General features: G+C 31.1%; 2 protein-coding genes across 3 annotated transcripts; one reads left to right on the forward strand and one right to left on the reverse strand.

The window, feature by feature from the left end:
- Positions 1-6658: 6658 nt before the first annotated feature.
- LOC100784112 (NADP-dependent malic enzyme) lies at positions 6659-11810 on the forward strand. Its single transcript, XM_003547696.5, has 19 exons — positions 6659-7032; positions 7547-7667; positions 7803-7877; positions 8199-8350; positions 8437-8542; positions 8692-8757; positions 8908-9003; positions 9139-9210; positions 9295-9378; positions 9479-9577; positions 9810-9857; positions 9965-10018; positions 10146-10244; positions 10325-10414; positions 10505-10582; positions 10699-10773; positions 10867-10957; positions 11194-11322; positions 11432-11810. Exons 1-19 carry the CDS (start codon positions 6881-6883, stop codon positions 11518-11520), a joined length of 1776 nt encoding a protein of 591 aa, XP_003547744.1. The 5' UTR covers positions 6659-6880; the 3' UTR covers positions 11521-11810.
- Positions 11811-12446: 636 nt separating this feature from the next.
- Positions 12447-17617, reverse strand: LOC102661081 (pcbC domain-containing protein). 2 transcript variants are annotated; one of them, NM_001367212.1, is made up of 11 exons: positions 17462-17617; positions 17183-17378; positions 16789-16887; positions 16620-16671; positions 15908-16029; positions 15581-15681; positions 15430-15488; positions 14864-14920; positions 14154-14199; positions 13543-13622; positions 12447-12915 (listed from the first exon to the last, which is right to left on the reverse strand). In NM_001367212.1, exons 1-11 carry the CDS (start codon positions 17549-17551, stop codon positions 12825-12827), a joined length of 993 nt encoding a protein of 330 aa, NP_001354141.1. In that variant the 5' UTR covers positions 17552-17617; the 3' UTR covers positions 12447-12824. The 2 variants fall into 2 exon arrangements, with proteins under 2 accessions (NP_001354141.1, NP_001276284.2); NM_001289355.2 differs by having other exon boundaries at positions 16789-16890.
- Between the last annotated feature and the right edge of the window lie 4114 nt (positions 17618-21731).

Here is a 21731-nt window from a genome sequence, read left to right on the forward strand (position 1 = left end):
AGAAATTATGATTAATTCTTTGAGTAATGTATTTGTGTGAATTGATGTTGTATGACTTCTTTTATAAGTATATTTTATTTGATTACAAGTTTTTGCAATTAGCTTTTAAATGTGTAACATTATATGTTTATTATGTTGGGCCTAGAATAAAAATATATTAGTTCTGGACTTATATAATAAAAACAAAATAAGGTGTTGCAGGGGTGTGAATAATAGAAAATGGGTGCTGGACATAAAACTGACCAGTTTCTAAAAGAAGAAGAAAAAAAGAATTCCGGAAGATTTATTTTTTGTGCGAATAATTAGTTAGTTAAAAGGCTGAATAGAATTATTATAAGAATTTGATATCATAAAATGAAAAGGTAGGATTAATAATAGTTTAAAGATTTAGTAATCATAGGACTTGTGGGTTCTCTTATTTAGTATCCATCATTAATCATATTTATTCTCTTATTACTCAAGTAGTCTATAAGTAGAGAATTTTAGAGAAAGTAGAGAAAAAGTTAGAGAGGAATAAAGTTTGAAGTTCTTCTTTGGTGGTGGTGGTAGAAGAATGACACAAGTCTGAGAGAGGAAAAATGTTATTTTATGGGAGTGTAAAGATGAATCTTAAAGGTTCTCTCATTTCATATTATTATTAATTTGTATGGTTTGAAGTGTTGATTTTGAATGAAGATCATGATGAATTTGCATGAACTTGTATGAATGTCTATAAACAAGATGAACATAAGAGAAATTAAAAAGACCTCACCCATCTTTATGTGGAGTGTAACTTTGATTACTAGTGTTAGTATGTACTTATTCTAATTATTATTAGCACAAATACAAGCCTTATCACATATTTGTGTTTATATTTCTATTGTGTTATGTTGTATATAAATTAAAGAGAGAAAACAAAGAAAACATAGGTATTCTCATGTATTTATTTTGTTGTTGGAAAAATATTTCTTATATTTCTTTAAGAACAAAACATTTCAAAATTTTCAGAATAAAAATAAAATTAAAGAAAGTAGTGCAATAGTTTGAGATTTTAAAAACAAAAAATGACAATATTTAAGTAATATTGATTTATTAAAGAAAAACTAAGAAAATAGTGGGATAATATGAAATCTTAAATTTAAAAAGATATTGTTGTTTCTAAATAACAATAGTTAGTTTACTATGTTTATCCTTAAAAGGTTAAAAAAATATATTTTATCTATATATATTATTTTTCATTTAATAATTTGATTTTAGTGTGGCTACTTTTCTTTTTTCTTCCAATTAGGCATGACAATTAAATCAAGGGGACATACTAGGTGTGTGAGTATTGGAAACCCAATACTATAATGTTCAATTCATACGCAGAAACATGACAATTGAAGGCTCCCTGTCATTAGAAAATGTTCATGACAATTTATTAATTAGTTATGTATGATTCATTAGAAAAGATCCATCTTAGTATAATTAGTCGTGTCAGGTTTAGAGTAAAGAAAAGCAGAGGGAAGCGAAAGTTTTAAAATTTTAATTAAAATAAGATAGATCCATTCATGTATTATACATTTGAATGTGCTTATTTTAAAAATAAAATTATATACATCTAAAATGGATACTGAAAGTAAAAAAATAAATATAAAATTTATATTTTAAAGATCAAGATATCCATATTATTTGTCATATTATAATATGACAAATAATATAATTAATTAATTATATTATTTAGGCTTTCTCTATTATTTCTTTGTCTTTTAAATAATTCATTTTGTCTTCATCCCATGATGATTCTTTATCTTCTATTTCTTGTATTTTATCTTTATGTTTTTCTTGTTATTTTTTTTATTGTTAAGTATTTAAATTTTTTATAGTATTTATATCACCTGTTAAAGAAAGAAAATTATGTAAATAGTAAATAAAAAGAAAGTTGACAATATATAGGAGGATTTTATAGTGGGCAAAGAATAAGATGAAGAGAAAATAATAAAAAATAAATGAATTTCTTTAAAATCAAACTTAACCCAAAATTTAATAAATTCCTTTGAATTTGATTGTTAATCAATTTCTTAAAGAATCTTTTTAAAGTTATGTAGTTTTGATAAATCTGAAATGCACATAAAATATTAGAAAAAAACACAATACATACACAAACAATTAAAATAAAACACAAACTATGACAAATTGGGAAGCTTGTGTTAAGTAGAGTCTAAATTTGAAACATACATGTTAAAAGAGAGTCATTGTGATGGTGAATGGGTGGAAGAAGAAAGAAAGAAGATGAGAGTTAAATATGTGATTAGTTTGAAGAGAAAAAAGGAACATAAAACATAAAGGAACAACTGGTACCACATGATGCAGTTGGATATGCAGTTCCCAAAAAAATAATAAAGTGCAATTACTTTGTAGAAATCTGGATATAAAATCTGAGTGCATTTATTCTTGGTGCCTTGGTGGCTTCGTGTAATTCCTTCCATAAGTTGAAGGGTAAATTTTTAAAATAAAACGAAATATCCATTCCTAATATTATTGGAGAACATGGAAAAAAATAATAAATGATAATTTTATAATTAATTCATGGGTAAAAACGTCAAATGAAATGTGTACAGCAAAAGAGAATAATCGTTTTATATATTATTATTATTATAGTATTTATTTGAAGAAAGTAAATGTTCATTATTTACTTAATTTATGAAGAAAAATACGTTTTGGAATTCTATAGTTCTATCTAAATTAAACTTATAAAAGTTATGATCATTATTATTACAAAATTTTAAGAGAAACTTTTATTATAAACAAGTGTTTGAATTATGTAAGTTGATAAAGTTAATATTATCCTTACTTTATAAAGGAAATGTTGTCATTATAAAGTAACATTTATATACTTCAATTCATTTTATAAGAAAAATTGTTTTACCAGATTTAAGGATTAGATAAAAATAAAGTATTAATCATTATTATGTTATCATATATGTGTCACGTGTATTTATATTTACACATAAATATAAAAAGTGATGTTATAAATGATTATTTCTATCTCACAAATAAATTAAATATAACTGAGTTATCAAATTATTTGTAATTATATAAATATGAATTATTCTTATAATTTTATTTTGATAAGAAAATTATTATTATTATTATTATTATTATTATTATTATGTTGATTTTATAATTATTTTAAGAAAAGAATATTAAAAAAATATTATGATAAGATAAGAATCTTAATATAATTACAAGGAAGCATGAAGCATGTGATATAATGATTACATCATTATTGTTAGATATGGAATTTATGTCTTGAAATGTGATGGTGTATCCTTATTATTTTTATTATTATTGTTGATGTTTCGCGTACCATATCCTTATCTTATATATTGTTGTTAAAGGGTGAGAATGACCCTTGTGTGTTGATCTTGACTGTTAATCCACGAGTATGAACCTTAAAACCTAAAAGACTTGGATTAGCCAAGTTAGGTGGAAGGTTTTGGATGTGGTGCAGGAAGCTACGATTTGGTATACCAAAAGTTGATATAAATAGCTCGAGCAAGAGGTCTAAAGGGTGGAAGACATTGAGTGTGTGACATCTCAACGGATAGGTCGCTCCCATATGTTTTGGGACTCTTAGTGCCAACTGGTACATCCCAATAAATACAAAGACAACTTATGATGGAGCAAAGGGTATATCTCTTTCGAGGATTTCGTTTTGTTGTTTACATGTAATGAGAGTATGTTTGATTGACAGCTAGTATTGGTATCATGGTACCAAGTGTATGTGTTGACTGCACATGTATATGATTGTGACAGTGGTAGATATACTTACTCCACATCGCTTCCCAAGGATTTGTGATGATGGTTAATCAACCAGGTGTATGGATCCATACGATGATGCTGATAAGAGAATGATGTGATGATGATGATGGGGACAAGATGAGACTTGGATTATTCTAGAGTTCCCACTACTAATCTTATATTTGTACAATTCTATGTTGTTTGTTTGTGTGTTGGAGTGATAAAATGTCTCTACTCTTTCCATGAGGTGACATCGAAAGAATATGATCTCACCCCAATTCCCTTTTATTTTTAAGCATAGATGGAACCTACAACATGGAATCAAGAAGTATCGTTTGACCCGACTTGATAGTGGTATTTCCATGAAGGCGATGGTAGACATCACTAACGTGGAGGTCTCATCATTTGTAACCTACCATCGTTAGGCGCATCGCTAGTTACAACTGAGTTAACCTTTCCACCTAGAGTATTTGACATACGTGAGGCCAAGCAATACATGGAGGCTCTTGTCATTCTTGAGAAGTAGATGTGTCTGATTAGATTATCTTTTATTCCTACGGGTGATGAGTGCCATCTTGTCAAGCTTGATTCCGAGGGAGGGGATTAGCATGTTAGTGTCACTTGTTATGCTTTTGTTAGAGGGAGTTGATTAGTGGTCTTTCAGTGATCTGAGTACCTTTAGTTGTATTTTTTTAACTATGTCGACACATTTTTTAATTAATGAAAAATTTATGTTTCCTTCCACAATGGTGTTTATGTTTTAATTTCTGCTTTTATCTAGTGATGTTGTACATGCAAAAACTTAACATGGATTTTCACGAATAAATTAATTAAGAGTTTATTTAAAATTAAACAAAGGCCAAGAGTCAATGTAACAAGAGGTGTTGTAGAAAGGATAAATGTGGTTGAACACATGCCAATACCCTGATATATAAGAAGTTACATGATTTTGTATCAAGAGAAGCATACGACATCATTTCCATGAGTTGAAACGGGTTAACACTGTAGGTACTGACAGTTCTAATTGTGGTTGTACACTTAGAGTTACTCACAGTCTACCATGTGCTTGTAAACTTGTTGAATTTATCAGTATATATGGCTTCATTCCCTTGATGTCCATTTGTGTACATTGACAGATATTATCCATTCATAGTTCAAATGATACATGTGACTTTTGTGGGGACTTAGCTTTGGCATATGAGATTGAGATTGATGCATTGTTTAAGAGATTTTCACAACTAGATGTGTGTGGTAAAATCACCTTAAAGATTGAAGTCCATGAATTTGCATTTTCAAATGCCATTTCGATGTGTCCCCCTTTAATGAAGATAAAAACAAAGGATGCTCCAAAGTCTGTGAAATCTGTCAAATGTGAAACTTCAATGTGGGAGCAAATCAATGAAATAAATATGATGGTTGGTAGTTCGAGAACTCCAAGTGTGGCTTGCAAAGTTGGCCATGACAACAAGAAGAAAAAAAATGAACCATTATATGGATGAATTTCCCGATGAGTTGCAACACTACATTTTAAAGATTGTTGGCCACACCAGAAAAAAGTTGTGGCTACAAGGAAATTGCATATTTGATTTAGGAACTTCAAACATGACACTATCTCTATGTTCAATTATTTGTCTCATAAGAAAAATTGTTGAAATTAATAACCTCTTTGTATGTTGAACGTGACCTAGTGCCCGCTGTGAAGTGGATGACCATTCCCTACCTGGGTTATGTCATTGCTAGTCAGCATAATGTTGTATTGGTCCACTTATCTAGGTTGGAAAGTTGGACCTTCTTTCCATTTAGGAGTTTTGCACCAACTATGTCTCATCTAATTGTAATTGGATTTGTCAATGGAAATCACTTTGTGCAGGTATATATTATCCACTAAAGATACCCTTTACTTTTGTAAGCTAATATTGATTTATTCACTAACCCTGTCTTTTGTATGATAATATAGCTATTTTAAAAGGATAATTGTTTATTGTCTCTTGTTGTACCACAATGGAAAGGATACTGCACTCCCGAAGCTTGTTCATGGCAAAGGTCTTAACATTCAACGCATGCAAGCTTTCAATTCAATACAATTTCATTCAACTAGAAGATCTCAATATTTAGTAGGCATTTCTATGAATTGAAATAATTTTAAACGTTTAGTGTGTATCCAATTAATTTTATGGATGTGTATTTTAATAGACGATATGTAATAGACATTTCTATGAAATTTGATTCAATAAATAAGTTATTTCTAATTGTCAAACCTATCTATCAAACAATTAAACAAAACAATTTTTTTTTTACATCAGATGTACAATTATGTTGTACAACTGAACTATGATTCAGTTGTATTAGTGGGATGCATAATGAATGTATAATGGAATCAGGGCTCTGTTGCACAATGTTTTTTGCACGGTTGCATTGTGGGGAAATGTGTGTTTTGGAATTTTTGAATGTTGGTAAGAACCAATGGCAAATGTGTTGGGACCCATAACAACTCTTCTTGTTTTAATAATAAAATTCATTTTGGCTTTGTTAAAATAAAATATAAAAAAAACTTCATGATGTTTAACTGTTTATCATATGAAACAATTCGTGCAAAATACTAACATAGAACGTGTTTTTTTTCCACAAAAACAATTCGTATTTTTCATATCCTGTTATAGGTCGCGACAATTTTCCCCCGACACAACAGAACGTGGCCAGTCTAAAGCACACTTCCTCTGCTACATGTTCTCGATTTAGATTATATTATCTTTATTATTTTTTGGCTATAATTAACCACTCCTTTAACGCTTATTAAGTCCTTATTATCCACTTGTATCTAACAACGCAATAGCATTGAAAGTATTATTACTTTAGTAATGCAATGAAGTGGAAGTGGTGCACTCATTTCACATGGTTTCACTTTCCAAATAGAAAACGACACAACAACCATTAGATTATTTTTCTTTCCTTGACTCTCTTTATTTTTATTGTATTGTAAGTCATCATATCATGTCAATAAGTAAGAGAGGTGGTGGTGGTGTTGATGCACTGGCATTGTTTTTTTTTATTAGCACTTCACAGTTCACCAATCATATCACATAGTTAGAGACAGTGTTTATTACAGTGGTGAGTTTGAATGGAGAGCACACTTAAGGCCCTGAGAGATGGTGAGTCAGTGCTTGATCTGAGTCCAAGATCCACCGTGAGTGGCGGTGTTGAAGATGTCTACGGTGAAGATCATGCCACTGAGGACCAACTTGTCACCCCATGGAATTTCTCAGTCGCCAGGTCAATCTCTCTACCTGTTAGTTTCATGTTTCATAATTTGCATACTTTCTCAGTTTTTTTGAGCTTCACAACTTCAATATGTTAAGGGGTTTAGGCCAGTTGGTTGAACATGGTATATTATTGTAAATCCCTGACACTGTCTTCGATCTCAGATAAAAAAAAAAACTAGACAAGACTAAGATTGTTTAACAGAAGTGGTTAATTAGCAGAAGTTGAACTTGTTGACTTTAATAAAATTCTGATCCTCTACTCAAAACTTTCCATATGTTACATATTGAAAGTTACATAAGCGAGCTTCTACAAAAAGTTAAGTACATAAGTTGATTTTAGCTTATGAAAGAAGATTTAAGTCATTTTACTTTTTTACTTAATTTCTTCTTTTAAAGTTTTTATGGAGAAATTTATTCAGGGTAGATAATATAACATATAGTAATGCTAAAGATTAGTTAATATTTGATCATTTTTGAGTTAGCTGAAATTGTGGTCTGAGTTTGTATAAGATTTTGTGCTGCAGTGGGTACTCTTTGCTTAGAGATCCACAATACAACAAGGGACTTGCTTTCACTGAGAAAGAGAGGGATGCGCACTATTTGCGTGGACTACTACCTCCTACAATTACCTCCCAGCAACTTCAGGTTTGAACTATGATTTTTATCTATTATCTTTTAGTTGGCTATTTTCTTTCATTTTTTATTTTTCTTTTTTACTTTTTTCCCCTTTGTGCCCCTTCCCTCTAGTTTTTGATCACTTCTCTCTACTACTGTTTACAGGAGAAGCAGTTGATAAACAATATCCGACAGTATCAGGTTCCCTTGCAAAAGTATCAGGCTATGATGGAACTTCAGGCATGTCTTTTCAACTCATCATATATAGTTCTATTTTTACATAACATGATATTGTTTGTGGTTAAGTTTGTCTTTTTCATGATGTTATTAATGTTGTCTCCTTTAGTCTGTGATGGATGGAAGTGACATATAATTGCAAATATTTTATACTAATAGCGCCTTTTCTTTCAACCATGATCTCTTTTCTCCTTTTATTATGGTTCCTTGAACTCAAAAATAGAACCTAAAGATTCTGATGCCATTGAATTTTATCAAGGAGGAACATGGAAAAATATTATTCCTCTTGTTCTGAAAAGTGAAACATGTTGTGCTGGTACACAGGAGACGAATGAAAGGCTGTTTTACAAACTTCTAATTGATCATGTTGAGGAACTGCTTCCAATTGTGTATACTCCTGTTGTTGGTGAGGCTTGCCAGAAATATGGGAGCATCTTCAAGCGTCCTCAGGGTCTTTTCATAAGTTTGAAAGAGAAGTATAAATTTCTTTATTCATGTGGCTTGTATGCAGTTTTGGACTACATTTTAATGCAGGGTCATTAAGCTGTTTGCCTTTTTTTAGGGGGAAGGTTCTTGAAGTATTGAAAAACTGGCCTGAGAGGAGTATTCAAGTTATTGTTGTAACAGATGGCGAACGAATTTTGGGACTTGGGGATCTTGGATGTCAGGTATTCACTTGAATATTTCTCATAGGGAATCAAATTCATTGATATGATCATATAAAAAGAAAAACTATCATTGAAGTTATCAAGACATTGATATATATGATGAAAGTGGATAATTTACTCTTCACATAATGATGTTGAATGTGTTTTAGGGGATGGGAATTCCTGTTGGTAAATTGGCCTTGTACACAGCACTAGGAGGAGTTCGACCATCAGCAGTAAGCACTTTACATATGTTCTTATATTCTCATTGTTATATCATTATATGTCTCCTTTCTCTTTTTGGAACATTGAGATTGAGTAATAGTGTAATTAAGTTCACTCTTGTGAGTCGTGTAGTGATGTTTTCTTTCTTGTTCCGTTGCTAGTGTTTGCCTATTACGATCGATGTGGGGACAAACAATGAAAAATTACTGAATGATGAGTTTTACATTGGGCTCAGACAAAAGAGGGCAACTGGACAGGTTTGTATAACTAACATAATAGCATAATATGATTTATGGCTTGCTCAAAGTTGTTTATCTTAATATACTATCATTATCCGCATCATTTTAACTTGCATTAATCTTGATGCAATTTGGTTTCTGCTTTCTTCTTAGGAATATTCTGAACTCTTGCAAGAGTTCATGACTGCTGTCAAGCAAAACTATGGAGAAAAAGTTCTTATTCAGGTTGCAAATTTCTTGTGTAATTCTTAAGATTTGTGAGCTCATCCAATCTTAGTATCTCTGACTGTTTAAATTGATTTTGTGCAGTTTGAAGATTTTGCAAACCACAATGCTTTTGAATTGCTTGCAAAATATGGCACAACTCATCTTGTTTTCAACGATGATATTCAGGTACTAAATTGCATAAAGGCTGACACAGTCACATTACTCACATACATCTTGAAGATTGTTATGTTCTATATTTCTAATTATTAATGCATTATTGTGTCAGGGGACTGCATCTGTCGTTCTTGCTGGGGTCGTGGCAGCCTTGAAGCTCATTGGCGGTAATCTGGCTGACCACACATTCTTGTTCCTTGGGGCTGGAGAGGTATTTGCCCCTTTTCTGACTTCATATTTATGCATCTTTCCATGTTGCTGAAGCAAAGGGAAACAACCAGTGGAATAGAATGAGTAGTACATAGTTTGAAAACTTTTAAATACCCATTTTCTTTATTTTATATTTCTTCTTGTTTTGAGGTTTATGCATGCACGGTATCACACATCACCTGTTGTCTGTAATTGGCAAGATTGTGTAATTTATTTTCTGTCATGTTGTTTAGGCTGGAACTGGAATAGCAGAACTAATAGCTCTTGAGATGTCAAAGCAGGTGAATAAGTTATTTATTGTTTATACTTTATATAGTGGTCATGTTGATTTCCTGAGTTAGTTTTTAAATTGAAATTGCTAATTTTCTTATATTTATTTCTCGTGCAGACAAAGACACCTATAGAGGAGACTCGCAAGAAGATATGGCTTGTAGACTCAAAGGTAGTAGAAAATAATCATGATGGGTCTCATGAAAATTAGTACATATTACATTTTAGTTTAATTTATGTTATCTTTTTATTTTAATTTTTTAGGTTTCTGCAAAGTATTTATTTTTTTTCTCTTGCAGGGTTTGATTGTTGGTTCAAGAAAGGCTTCACTTCAACACTTCAAGCAGCCTTGGGCTCATGAGCATGAGCCTGTTGGCAGTCTCCTAGAAGCTGTTAAGGTGTCAAACTATGTCTGTTTGTGACTTGCTGTAGGTTGTCTTTTGATGTGTCTCTATCCTTAATTAGGTTACATCTTCAGGTAATCAAGCCTACAGTTTTGATTGGATCATCAGGAGTGGGAAAAACATTTACAAAGGAAGTAATTGAGGCTGTGACTTCTATCAATGAAGTAAACTCTTATCTCTTCTTGCACATGAATGTATTTGTGTGATTATTTAGATAGAAAAATCTTGATAAAACTGTCATGCCTGGCTTGCAGAAACCTCTTGTTTTGGCCCTCTCCAATCCAACTTCACAGTCTGAGTGTACAGCTGAAGAGGCTTACGAATGGAGTGAGGTAAAATAAGAGATAAGAACATCTGTCTCTTGAACTGGTTGAGAGATTTCATTGATTTGATGCAAAAATGATGCATTATTCCCACAACTTATCTTTGCTTGTCTTCAAAAACATAGGGTCGTGCGATTTTCGCTAGTGGAAGTCCATTTGATCCTGTAGAATACAAGGGCAAAGTGTACTATTCTGGCCAGGTTTTACCTTCATGAACACCTCTACTATTTAGTTAGTTATACAAAAATAGCATCATATATCTTAAGTCTTGCTTCAATGCCTTGTCCATTCAGGCCAACAATGCATACATCTTCCCCGGCTTTGGTCTTGGGTTGGTAATCTCAGGAGCAATCAGAGTGCATGACGATATGCTTCTAGCAGCTTGTAAGTGGATAACAAATTACTACATTCAACAAACATGATGTTTTGTTCTTTCCCTTCTTTGTATCCTCTTTGTTTCACTTTTAAGTTTCTTCCATTGTTGGATATAGAGGTTCCACTGCACATTTTCTTTGATTTATTTATTGTGATTGGAGATGATAAGATCTCAATAATTAATGCTTTTGGATCTTGTAAAGTTCACAAAGGAATCTTCAACATTATTCTCATGTAATTTACAGCGGAAGCCTTGGCTAAACTGGTGACCGAGGAGAACTACGAAAAGGGCTTGATTTATCCACCATTCTCTAACATCAGAAAAATTTCAGCTAACATAGCTGCAAGTGTAGCTGCCAAGGCATATGAGCTAGGTCTGTGCTCACTGTCACAAACAACTCCTCGTTTTTGTTCGAATGTACCTATCTGTCTCATGAATCAGCCATGTTTTGAAACTGACAATTGTTTTAACTTTCTTTGTAGGCTTGGCTACACGTCTCCCTCGTCCTCAGAATCTTGTGAAGTATGCTGAGAGCTGCATGTATACCCCTGTCTACCGAAACTATAGGTGAATTATGGGGCAAGTCACTTAACTTTGGCTGTAATAAACATATGTTTTGGTGGCATATGTGAGTTGTTTTATGTAACTTACGCATAAGTGAGAGTGGTCTTATGCTTTTTATTACGAAATCACCAAAACTGCAGGTGAATCATGCTTTTTGTTATGGGGCAAATCACTGTTAGCTTTGGCTGTAATAAGCATATAATGCTTTGTATTATGAAATCTTAGTTCAATTCATCTCATGTCATGCCGATGGCTGGCTCAATAAACCTTGCCATAGGAACAGTATGGCTTGTGGTACCATGCATTGGTTTTTAACAACTAATTCATGTAATTAATATAAGAATGACCAGCATATTGCATTTAGTCCATTCTTCATGAGGAAATTACGAAGCAATAAACATACTGATACTGAGACAGGCTTTAACGTGGCTATAGTGTGTTAGGGTGAGCATCAATGTGCATGTTTGATTTGCAGTTGAAAATACAGCCACGCGCGTTTTAATGCAAATACAACCGATAAAAGCAAAATGAATACAAAAGTAAAGGTCTTGATTCAGTGACAAAATTGTTCTTTGTCTCAAACGTAATTTTGCTACGAATTCTCAATCATGTTCAATATCGCATGTATGCCTGTGTTAACATGAAAGTTATTCTGTGCGTAAGTTAGACACGACACTAAACATGCATTAACTTCTAAAATTAATTTCTTTCATTGTAACACGTTTGAATATAAAATTTATAATTAAAATTAATTTAGACAAACATCTTAATTAAGATTAATGATTTAAAATTAACTTTATCTATTTTTAAAGCAAATGGCCCAATTGAAGATCTATTCTTAAAATTAATGTGTGGTTGGAATGCAATTTGTAATGTATATTTTCAAATCAATTCAGATAAAGACGCCAAAGTAAAGAGACTAGAAGCAAGGGATGAAAGCAAAATACTAATTTTCATTTTTCATCTTCCTATCATTCCCATTTCCCAACTTTAGTGCTGAATAAAAAAAATACATCTGCTAATTTCATACATGTTTTTCTTTTAGGTTTAACATTAAGTACCAAACCATACAGCTGAATCCCCCCTTCCACAAAACAAAACTAATTTGCCATTCAAACAAATTCTACATAACATCGCCAATGCAATATGATGCTGTTAACTCTAACACATAATGCAGTCCAAAATTCCCCAGCTGCTCAGCTCCAAAAGACTAACTTCTTAAGCATGTTGTTTATTGTAAACATCCAAATCAGCTTAGGTGAGTGTCCTTGTGAGAAATCTCCAGGCTGTTCAGTTCCAAAGGTTGACTACTCAAGCTTGTTGTTTCTTATAAACATTCAAGTCAGCATGAGTGTCGTTGTAGCGCTGAGTTAGGTAGTCATGGCATAAGATGGGAGGAAATCTGGAACAAGAGAAAATGCAAGGATGTTAAGAACCACTACAAAAAGCACAACTTCATTTTTCAGTTTCCATATACAGAATTTTAATACTGCAGCTGTCTCTTATTAATCTGTCCGTATGATGAACAACTAAGGCAATTTAATTCACAATCCATCATATTATAAATTGTCTGTTTTAAGCCTTGTTTGAATAAATTTCTCCATAAAAAATCAACTTAAGTTATCCCATCTAAATTTTCCACAAGCTGATGTGCATAAGTTGATTTTATAGCTGTGTTTTACTGTGTAATGTTGTGTGTCAATGTATACCACACCTCATGCTATAATATGGAAAAGGGAATCAGTATTCATTACAAGATCAATCAATTACTGATAAATAGAAAATATAATATTCTAATAATAAATACAATATCAGGAATAATATCAAAACATAATCTCACACAGATTATGGAAGAAGCACAATTCATTTTTTTTCTTATTTTCTTCTCCTATAAGTGCTTGTGGAAAAATTTATCTAGATAGAGCCTTATTTACTTTATAACACAAAATGGAAGGATGGAATTTGAATGTTATATGAACTTTATAACATACAATATACTGTCAAATTTTAGATGACAAGTTTAACTCACTTGGGCGGATTACTGTCTGATTTGCAGGTAGGCAAGCACTCCACTAGACAATCATGACTGGGCTCCAAGAAGTATGCAATCTGTAAAAGGAAACAGCACAGGGATGAGCAAGATGCACGATTTTGCCAATCTTTGCAAGTTAAAGCTGTGACATACAAAGATGCATAATCAAGGAATGGACCAAAAATTGTGGAGATTAAATTTTGGAAAATAATAACATAGTGAAGATTCCCATTGATTGCTATCAATGAATAAACAAAAGGGAAGATTAGCAGTGCTAACAAAATCACCAACTGTGACATAAGTCAATCCTGGCGGCTGTAGCCAATAATTGTCCTTAGCATTGTGAATTACAGTGCTGGCAGATAATAATAGAGAACCACAAGATTACAAGCTAAAGCTTGAAATATTATTTATATTTGACCAGATATATGTATTAAGCACATACAACTTCAATTTTAAAATTCTAAACTCAGAACAAACAACAGGATCTTTAGGGAGACAAAGTATATTATGTACTGCTGAATTTAACAATGTAAAACCTGTTTTGCTATCAAATTAAAAATTGTAACAAGAAAAAAGTTGAACCAGAAAAAAGAGCTGGGGCTTACAGAATATCTTCCTTGACCGTTTCCTAGAACTCTGTGCAGTGTGGACCTGAAGATAAATGCAAAGTAAATTTTTGATTATATGACATAAAATTTAATGAAAAAGAATGCACAGTTAACATACCCCAAAGGCCAAATCACATATTTTATTCAACTTAGCTTTTGTTCATTACGTATACTGTAAGTCTTGGTGTTTTGTTTCTGGAAACAAATGATAGAATACCACATAACATTTGAAGTTTCATGAGAGCACATAAAATTACTTATCACTTATGTACACATGCAATTCTCTGCTTCTATTAAAGCTTACAAATTACATTGTAGCAGCTAAAGGAGATGTAGGATACCACACAAGTTCTCTAAAAATTTTAGTTCTTATAAAAATACAAGTGATAAACCATATGCACATGCAATTCCCATTTATTAATTAAAAGCTAAATCTAGCATCAAGGAAAATGTCATGGAAACATTTACATGTGTCGTTTTTGACAATGATGAGTATTATGTTACAGATTTATAGGTAAACTACATTATATCATGCCACTAATTATCTAGCTAATTTATTACTTCTCAACATATTTCCCTAGTGAATAGTAGCTGTAGCTTGCCCACCATACAAATCAATCTTTTGTCTTTTAAACTCCTCCAAGATCAGAAGCATGCCTGCCTTCATTCAAAATCAGAAATATTTAAAAGTGGGAAGGATTTCTTACTTAAAAACGCAGTTGCTCCAGCGCTCCAGCATGTCACCAAGATTCACTATGAATGCTCTGCAACATAACAACATCAATAATCAGTCAAATTATATAATAATTCAGGAGAAGGGCATGACAAAGGTAATGAAGTTAAGAACTAGTAGCATAGGTTCTTCCTCTCTTTGCAGCCAATTATGCCTAATACTTGATATAACACAGCTTAAAAAGAATTAAAATTTTAGAAATACATTAGTTGTGGCAAATAAGTTAATTTTACAAAGAATGAATGGTTTTGTAGCATTCCATGTCATACTATCAAATGAAAAGTATGACCTTCTTACATGATCCCATCATATAGATTTGTATGAATGACAATTGGAAAGACTCTCTATGAAATTAGGATAAACAAATCCAGGGAAAAAAAACTTGAATTTGAAGGAAGAAGGGCATGTCAGAAATTTTTTAGAAATCAGCCCATGAATTAAAAGGTAGGGAACTAGGGATGAAGAAGAAAGAATTCTCAGTTTCTCACTATTGCATTGCATGCAAATAGAAATGAAAGCTACAGTGACATAGGGACTAACCCCTTCAATGGTGCTACATCCTCCCATTTCTGAGGTTTAGCATCCCTATCTTTGCATATCTGCAATAGAAGACATCAATGTTTTTAATTATTTGCACAAAAATATTTGTAATATTAAAATATGTGTGTGTGTGTGTGTGTTCCTTTCTTACTTGAAGACCCGAGACATCATCTGTTGCTAACAGTGTAATTAAACCATAGTCAGTATGAGCTCCAGCTCCATATAATCCTTTCAAGGGATCCGAAACTTGACCTTCATGAAACAAAAATGAATACAATTGTATAAATTATTTTTCTTTGTAATTGTACCAGATATAGTACCAGCTATGTGTACGCGATTTGCCACTTTTTACATTATTATTACAAAACTTCCTTTAAAGAGAACCCGAGATGTGGTAGGTTGAATTCAGTACATGATATGCGAGGTTATTGAGAAAATTCTGTATCTATACCAAGTATAAAGGTTATAGATTCAATACCTTCATAGTGCAGCAAACGCAGAGTTGCAATGGGCTCTCCAAGCATTTCTGGCTGATCAAAAAAATTAGCATCCAAATCAAGTGCAAGGGCTATTATCTTTGCAACTGCTTTCCCTACTTCTCTGGATTCCCAAACAAAACAGACAGAAACAAAAGAAAAACAAAAATGTGAATCCCTTTTCCTCTATAATACAGAATTTAATTCCAAATGAACAATCAAGGCTGTTAAAAAGGATCTAATATTTTCTACATAGGAAGGGAGCAATAACATTGACAAGAAAAGAAGCAAAACAAGACCTCAATCCACTCCCACCAAGGCAAGGAAGAACAAGGCAACTAGATGAAACACAATGGAATTTTTTTGTTGAAATGAAAAGCAAATATATGCTCCATATAACCGTTTTAAAAAACAGTTCGTGGTTGCAACATCAAGGTTTTTGGAGCTTTTGCGACCTTGATTATGGTTGCATCAGCTGCATTTGTGTGCAATTTCCCATCATATCAAGGAACTGTCACAAAGCCATGTACCACAACCGCAATTTAAAACCATGCTCCATATTAAACACTATGGTTTCCACAAAGTACCGTAGGTGAGAAACAAACCAACAATTAGCAGGTTCCACATGCAGCACAAATGATCAAAACTCAATATTTGAGATTGCATCTTATAACAGAAAGAAACAAAAAAAAAAAAATCATCACCAAAACATACAATGTCTCTCTATGGAACTTTTCCATGGTCTCCCTCCACCCTGGAAGAACACCTACATGGTAAAAACAAAAAAAATCAGGAAAAGTTTAAGAGAAGAAAAGAAAAAAAAATTGGAAGACTCATTTGGTAGAAATTACACATTTTGTGTCCAAGAAGTTGACTCATTTACCTGGTGCGGGCCAGTTATTCGGTCCATAAAAAGGTTTATTCGATTCTGGGTCATCTTCACCTTTTTCAACTCCAATATAATACCCCTCTTTGTAGTCTCCTACTTAACCCATCAGAGAAAAAGGTTAGCAAGTCTCAGAAAGACAGAATTTTTGTATGTACAACTTTAGATACATTTTCTGATTAGAATTAGAGTTTTATCTAATAAAGGTTTAATAATAAAGGTTTGATGAAGGTTTACTTCAATTCTGATCGGCTAATAACACCAAAAGTACATAAGAAACTGTGTATCTAAGTATTTTTACCGGTTCAGAATCACAAAATAATAAGAATCAGAAAGCATGGTGGACTCTATGTAAACATGCAACAAAGGCATAAGGGTATATAGTACATACCATGCACTTGGTTTTCAGGATCAAGCAACTCATCAAGAACAGGGGTGTATCCCCTGTGTTTTTCATTCCTGAGAATCTTCATCTTCTCCTTGTGAGGAAGAGAGAAGAATTTCTTGCTCTGTGCAAAAACCTCTTCCATGAATTCCTGGCTTATTCCATGATTGACAACGTAGAAAAAACCGGAATCCAAACATGCCTAAAAACAAAAACAAAAAACATTAATATGACATGATAAAAAATCATGGTTCAAAAAACAAAGTGAATTGAGGAAGCAAAAACCTGTTTGAGTAAATTGACGGATTGGTTGATGTCAGGGTTGGAGAGGTCGATGCAGTTGAGGGCAGAGAATTCTGTGCTCTGTTTTCCCATGTTTTCAAGAGCACCGAAGGAGAATGGTTTTTGCGCTTTAATTTGCGCTTTGCAATGACAAACAATAAAATAAAAAGTGAATGGTTTTTGCTTATATAAGCCATATTCAACGCATCATCATGGGTCCACAATCGTTGCCACCTTTCATCGTAGCAGCCATATATTTTTTTTTTCTATATAAATTTTCTTCTATATTTTTTATTTCGCTTATTTAGAAATTGAAATTTCTTAGTTGCAAGTTATTACACGGGTGTTTCCAACTGATTTGGATCGAATTTGATCAAATTTAAGACATAATTTAATCAAATTTAATTAATTTAGTTCGATTTAATTTTTACAATTTTTATTTTTAATCTAATCCAACTCATTTATAAACACGTTAATTCAATTAGAGAGATTATGTCCCTTGAAGAGGATTTGAGAGATGCGCGCTCAGTTCGATCTTGATTGGATCTATAAAATTACAAATTAAACCCATGACACAATCAATACATAAACGAGATCCATTTAGTTTGATTTTGACTCAAATACATAAATGACTCAACCCAAACAATTCAAATCTTGAGTTCGCTGATAAATCCGTAAACAATCTTGAATTAATATAAATTTCTTTGCTGCCTTTTATTTTCTTCTTCATTGGGCCTCTACCCTTGGGACCGGATTGTAATTTGATCTGATTGCTCTAGCATATCCTTATTTAATCTAATCACTTTTGGAGTATTGTGAACACACTGGTGTTAATGTAGTGGTTATCATATAATGAAAATCTCAGGGACATGGTACATCTTGATATGTCTGACTGTCTCTGATCTCAAACTATCAAAGAAGGTGGATAGATAGTAGATAGCATAAAAAGTCATTACTCTAGTTTAGGACGATATGTTGTACATTATATTTCACTTGATGCTCTTAACTATGCTGCCTTGACTTCCGAGAAAGTCTTTTCTAGAATAACATCATTGATATTTAATCTATAATTGGATTTGTATTTTTTTTGGATAAACTTCTTTTATCCTATGTTTGGAATGAGGAAACAAATGAAGAGAAAACAAAAAAAAAAAATTATTTCTATAAGTTAATTTTTCTTTCTAAAGGAAAAAAAATCATTTCATATTTCCATTCTATATGCTTCTCTTAATTCAAATAAAAAAATATTGTTATCTCTATTTGTTTTTCTCTCTATTTTCTTTTCTTCGTATCAAATATTTCCATTCTATATGCTTCTCTTAATTTGCAAGTTATGGGAAATCGTTTAGTCAAATATGATATGCTTCCGCCTAATACTTAGCCAATCATTGAAGTTGAATTGATAGTTGTGTAAAGTGTAAACAACTGTTTTTTACGTTTTCAATAACTTGCAGGTTTGAAAATGTGGATTTTCTCTACGAAAAGCGTAAATATCATGCTTAAATATTTTTTTTATTTTTAATTTAACATTTTTTTATTTTTGTCCCTCCAAATTTTAGTTTTTTGTCTTAATTCTTAAAGTACTTTAGATAATATTTTGAACCGTAAAAAAAATACATTAAACAGTGAAAAAAAATTATATAAAATACTTTAAGAATAAAAAACAAAACAAACATATTTTATAAAAATTAAAACAAAAAATAAATAAATGACATAAATGAAAATAAAAAATACACTAAATTGTAAAAACAAAAAATGTATTTAAACTATAATATTATGATAGGCAAAATGTTATTACTTCTGTTTCTTATTGTAAGAATGAAGTTATGGTGTATTAAGTTGTTTTAAAATACACTATAACTTGTTTTAGAAATAAAGGTAGTATTAAGTTAATCATACTTATTATTAATTTATAATTATTAAACATATAAATTTAAAAGAATTTGAGATATTATGTTTAGTTGAGACTTTATTTGATTTTGTAAAAAGGTGATATCTTATCATTTAAAAAATGTAATCTAGTAATCATAGATATATGAACATCTAGTAAAGTGTTTAGAAATATGCACTAAAATAATGAAACAAGGATTCATTAAAAGGGAGAAATACATATATGATAACTTCTTAAATTAGTAGTCAATATCAATGTATAATGTTGTCAGTATTTAAGGATTTAAGTGATAATAATTCAATCCATTAAAAAATGGTCGTCAAAAATTTTATTTATAAACTTTTAATACAAATGGTCGAATTTTATGATTTTGATATATATACTACAATATTCCTTAATACATTTAATGTTATTTGGTGACTTTATGTAACATCTTCCATTTATTGATTCAGCTGATATTTTTGAAAGAAATTCGAAATGATGATACTTCTAAGTGCTTTCAAAACCACATGTGGTTTAATATAAACATCAATAACATCAATTTCTATCGAAATAAATTCTTTGAATGACGAACACTTTTCGAATTTTAATGTATATATTAATCACTTTTTAATGTATTATTTTTTTCTTCCAAAATAAATTCCATCAAAATTATACAAAGTTTATAACTTCCACAAATTTTATATAACAGAGATAACAAAAAATATATAAAGGATTTTTTTTGTCCACCAATTTCGGATGGGATAACCTGAAAGATCACTGCTAAAAATATAAAATAAAAATAATGCAATTCTAATTATTTTATTATTACGTAAACTTTCTAAGAATTTAATTAGAATATAATGACAATACAATAAATATTATTTTTATATTTTTTAAATAAATTTTAACTGATGAAAAAAACAATATTTTTAAAAAATATATTAAATAATAATGATAATATTTATTTATGTTTTTGAAAATTTTCATGCCATGCATAGTTGCATACCAAGCGATTGATACATTATAGAGGTTAAAGGGCTATATCGTTGACAGGTGTCAAAGTGGGAGACACTTGTGTACCTTTTTGACCAACCGAATTTTCTAATTTCTTCGACCAGAATTTTGTGTGGTGTAGGAAAGAGCTTTGCTATAGGGGCCCAAAACTTTTGGGAGACATGAGCCCAATCAATCAAACAAAGTTGGCAATTTACTCACATTAAAAACATTAAGCCTTTAAAGTTACCTAGAAGTGACATGAGCCGATTTTTTTAATTATTATAATAGTATCTTAAAATTCTTATTAATTATGATTTTTAATAAGCTCTCAATGTAATTTTTTTTTCCATTAATGATACCTAGAATTTCAACTCCAGATAAAAAGGCCAAAAAATAATGGGTAGAATGCATATTTTTATAAGAAAAAATCGGAATTTTGAACAATTTTCTTTTATAAATAGTAACATTTAACTATTCAGATAATGTCTTTTTTAGGGATAATTTAGATAATCTCAATTAATAACTAAAATGAATTAAAATGAATTCTTCCAATGTATACAAAAAATTTCCAATGTCTCTTGCTATTGTAACCTTCCCACGATTTTTTTTTTATTTTTATTTTTCTAAATATTGAACCTCAAAATAATAAATTATATCGATACTAGATAATAATAATAATAATAATAATTATAATAATTGGTTGGTTCCATCGTTTTTATACATATGTCTACTATTATACTATTTTCATTTTGTGAAAAACAATTAAATAAAGGATTTTTAAATAGATTATATATACACGTCATGACGTCATCCTATACATGGATGATGTAGTAGAAATATTAGGTGATTAATAAATAAATAGCCTTTAAGGAACTAGTAATAAAATGAAGCAACTCGATCATGGGTGATTTAATTTAAATGTATTTGAAAAGTTATCTCTCCTTTGTAATAAATACATTAATTTGACAAAAAAGATAAATACTAAAACAAAAAAATGACTTATTGACGCGTCTCTCCCACTTGTCCACTTGTTCTTGAATACACGAATGAGCAAAGCAGCACATGCTTCATGCTTGGAAAATTTTCGTCAAGAAAGCAATTACATATATCATAAGATATGATATACTATATTAATTTTTTTGACTATATTGACTGGTGGAGGAGACTAAACTATGTTCCAATATCCCCCCTGCCAGCACTTACCTAGGTCAACTCTGCCGGTCTTTAACAAATTTTATATTCTTGCGTGCATTTAATATGATCTAAAATTTTTTAAAATTTAAATTTTTTAATTTGATCTAAAAATTATTATTTAATCATTTCTCCTCTCATAATAAAATGTTTTTCTCTCACCTAATGTTCCCCTTATATTTTCAAGTTTAAAGTTGTTTCTGTTTTTACAAG

Source organism: Glycine max, chromosome 16, assembly GCF_000004515.6.
Source record: "Glycine max cultivar Williams 82 chromosome 16, Glycine_max_v4.0, whole genome shotgun sequence".
Lineage (NCBI taxonomy): Eukaryota > Viridiplantae > Streptophyta > Magnoliopsida > Fabales > Fabaceae > Glycine > Glycine max.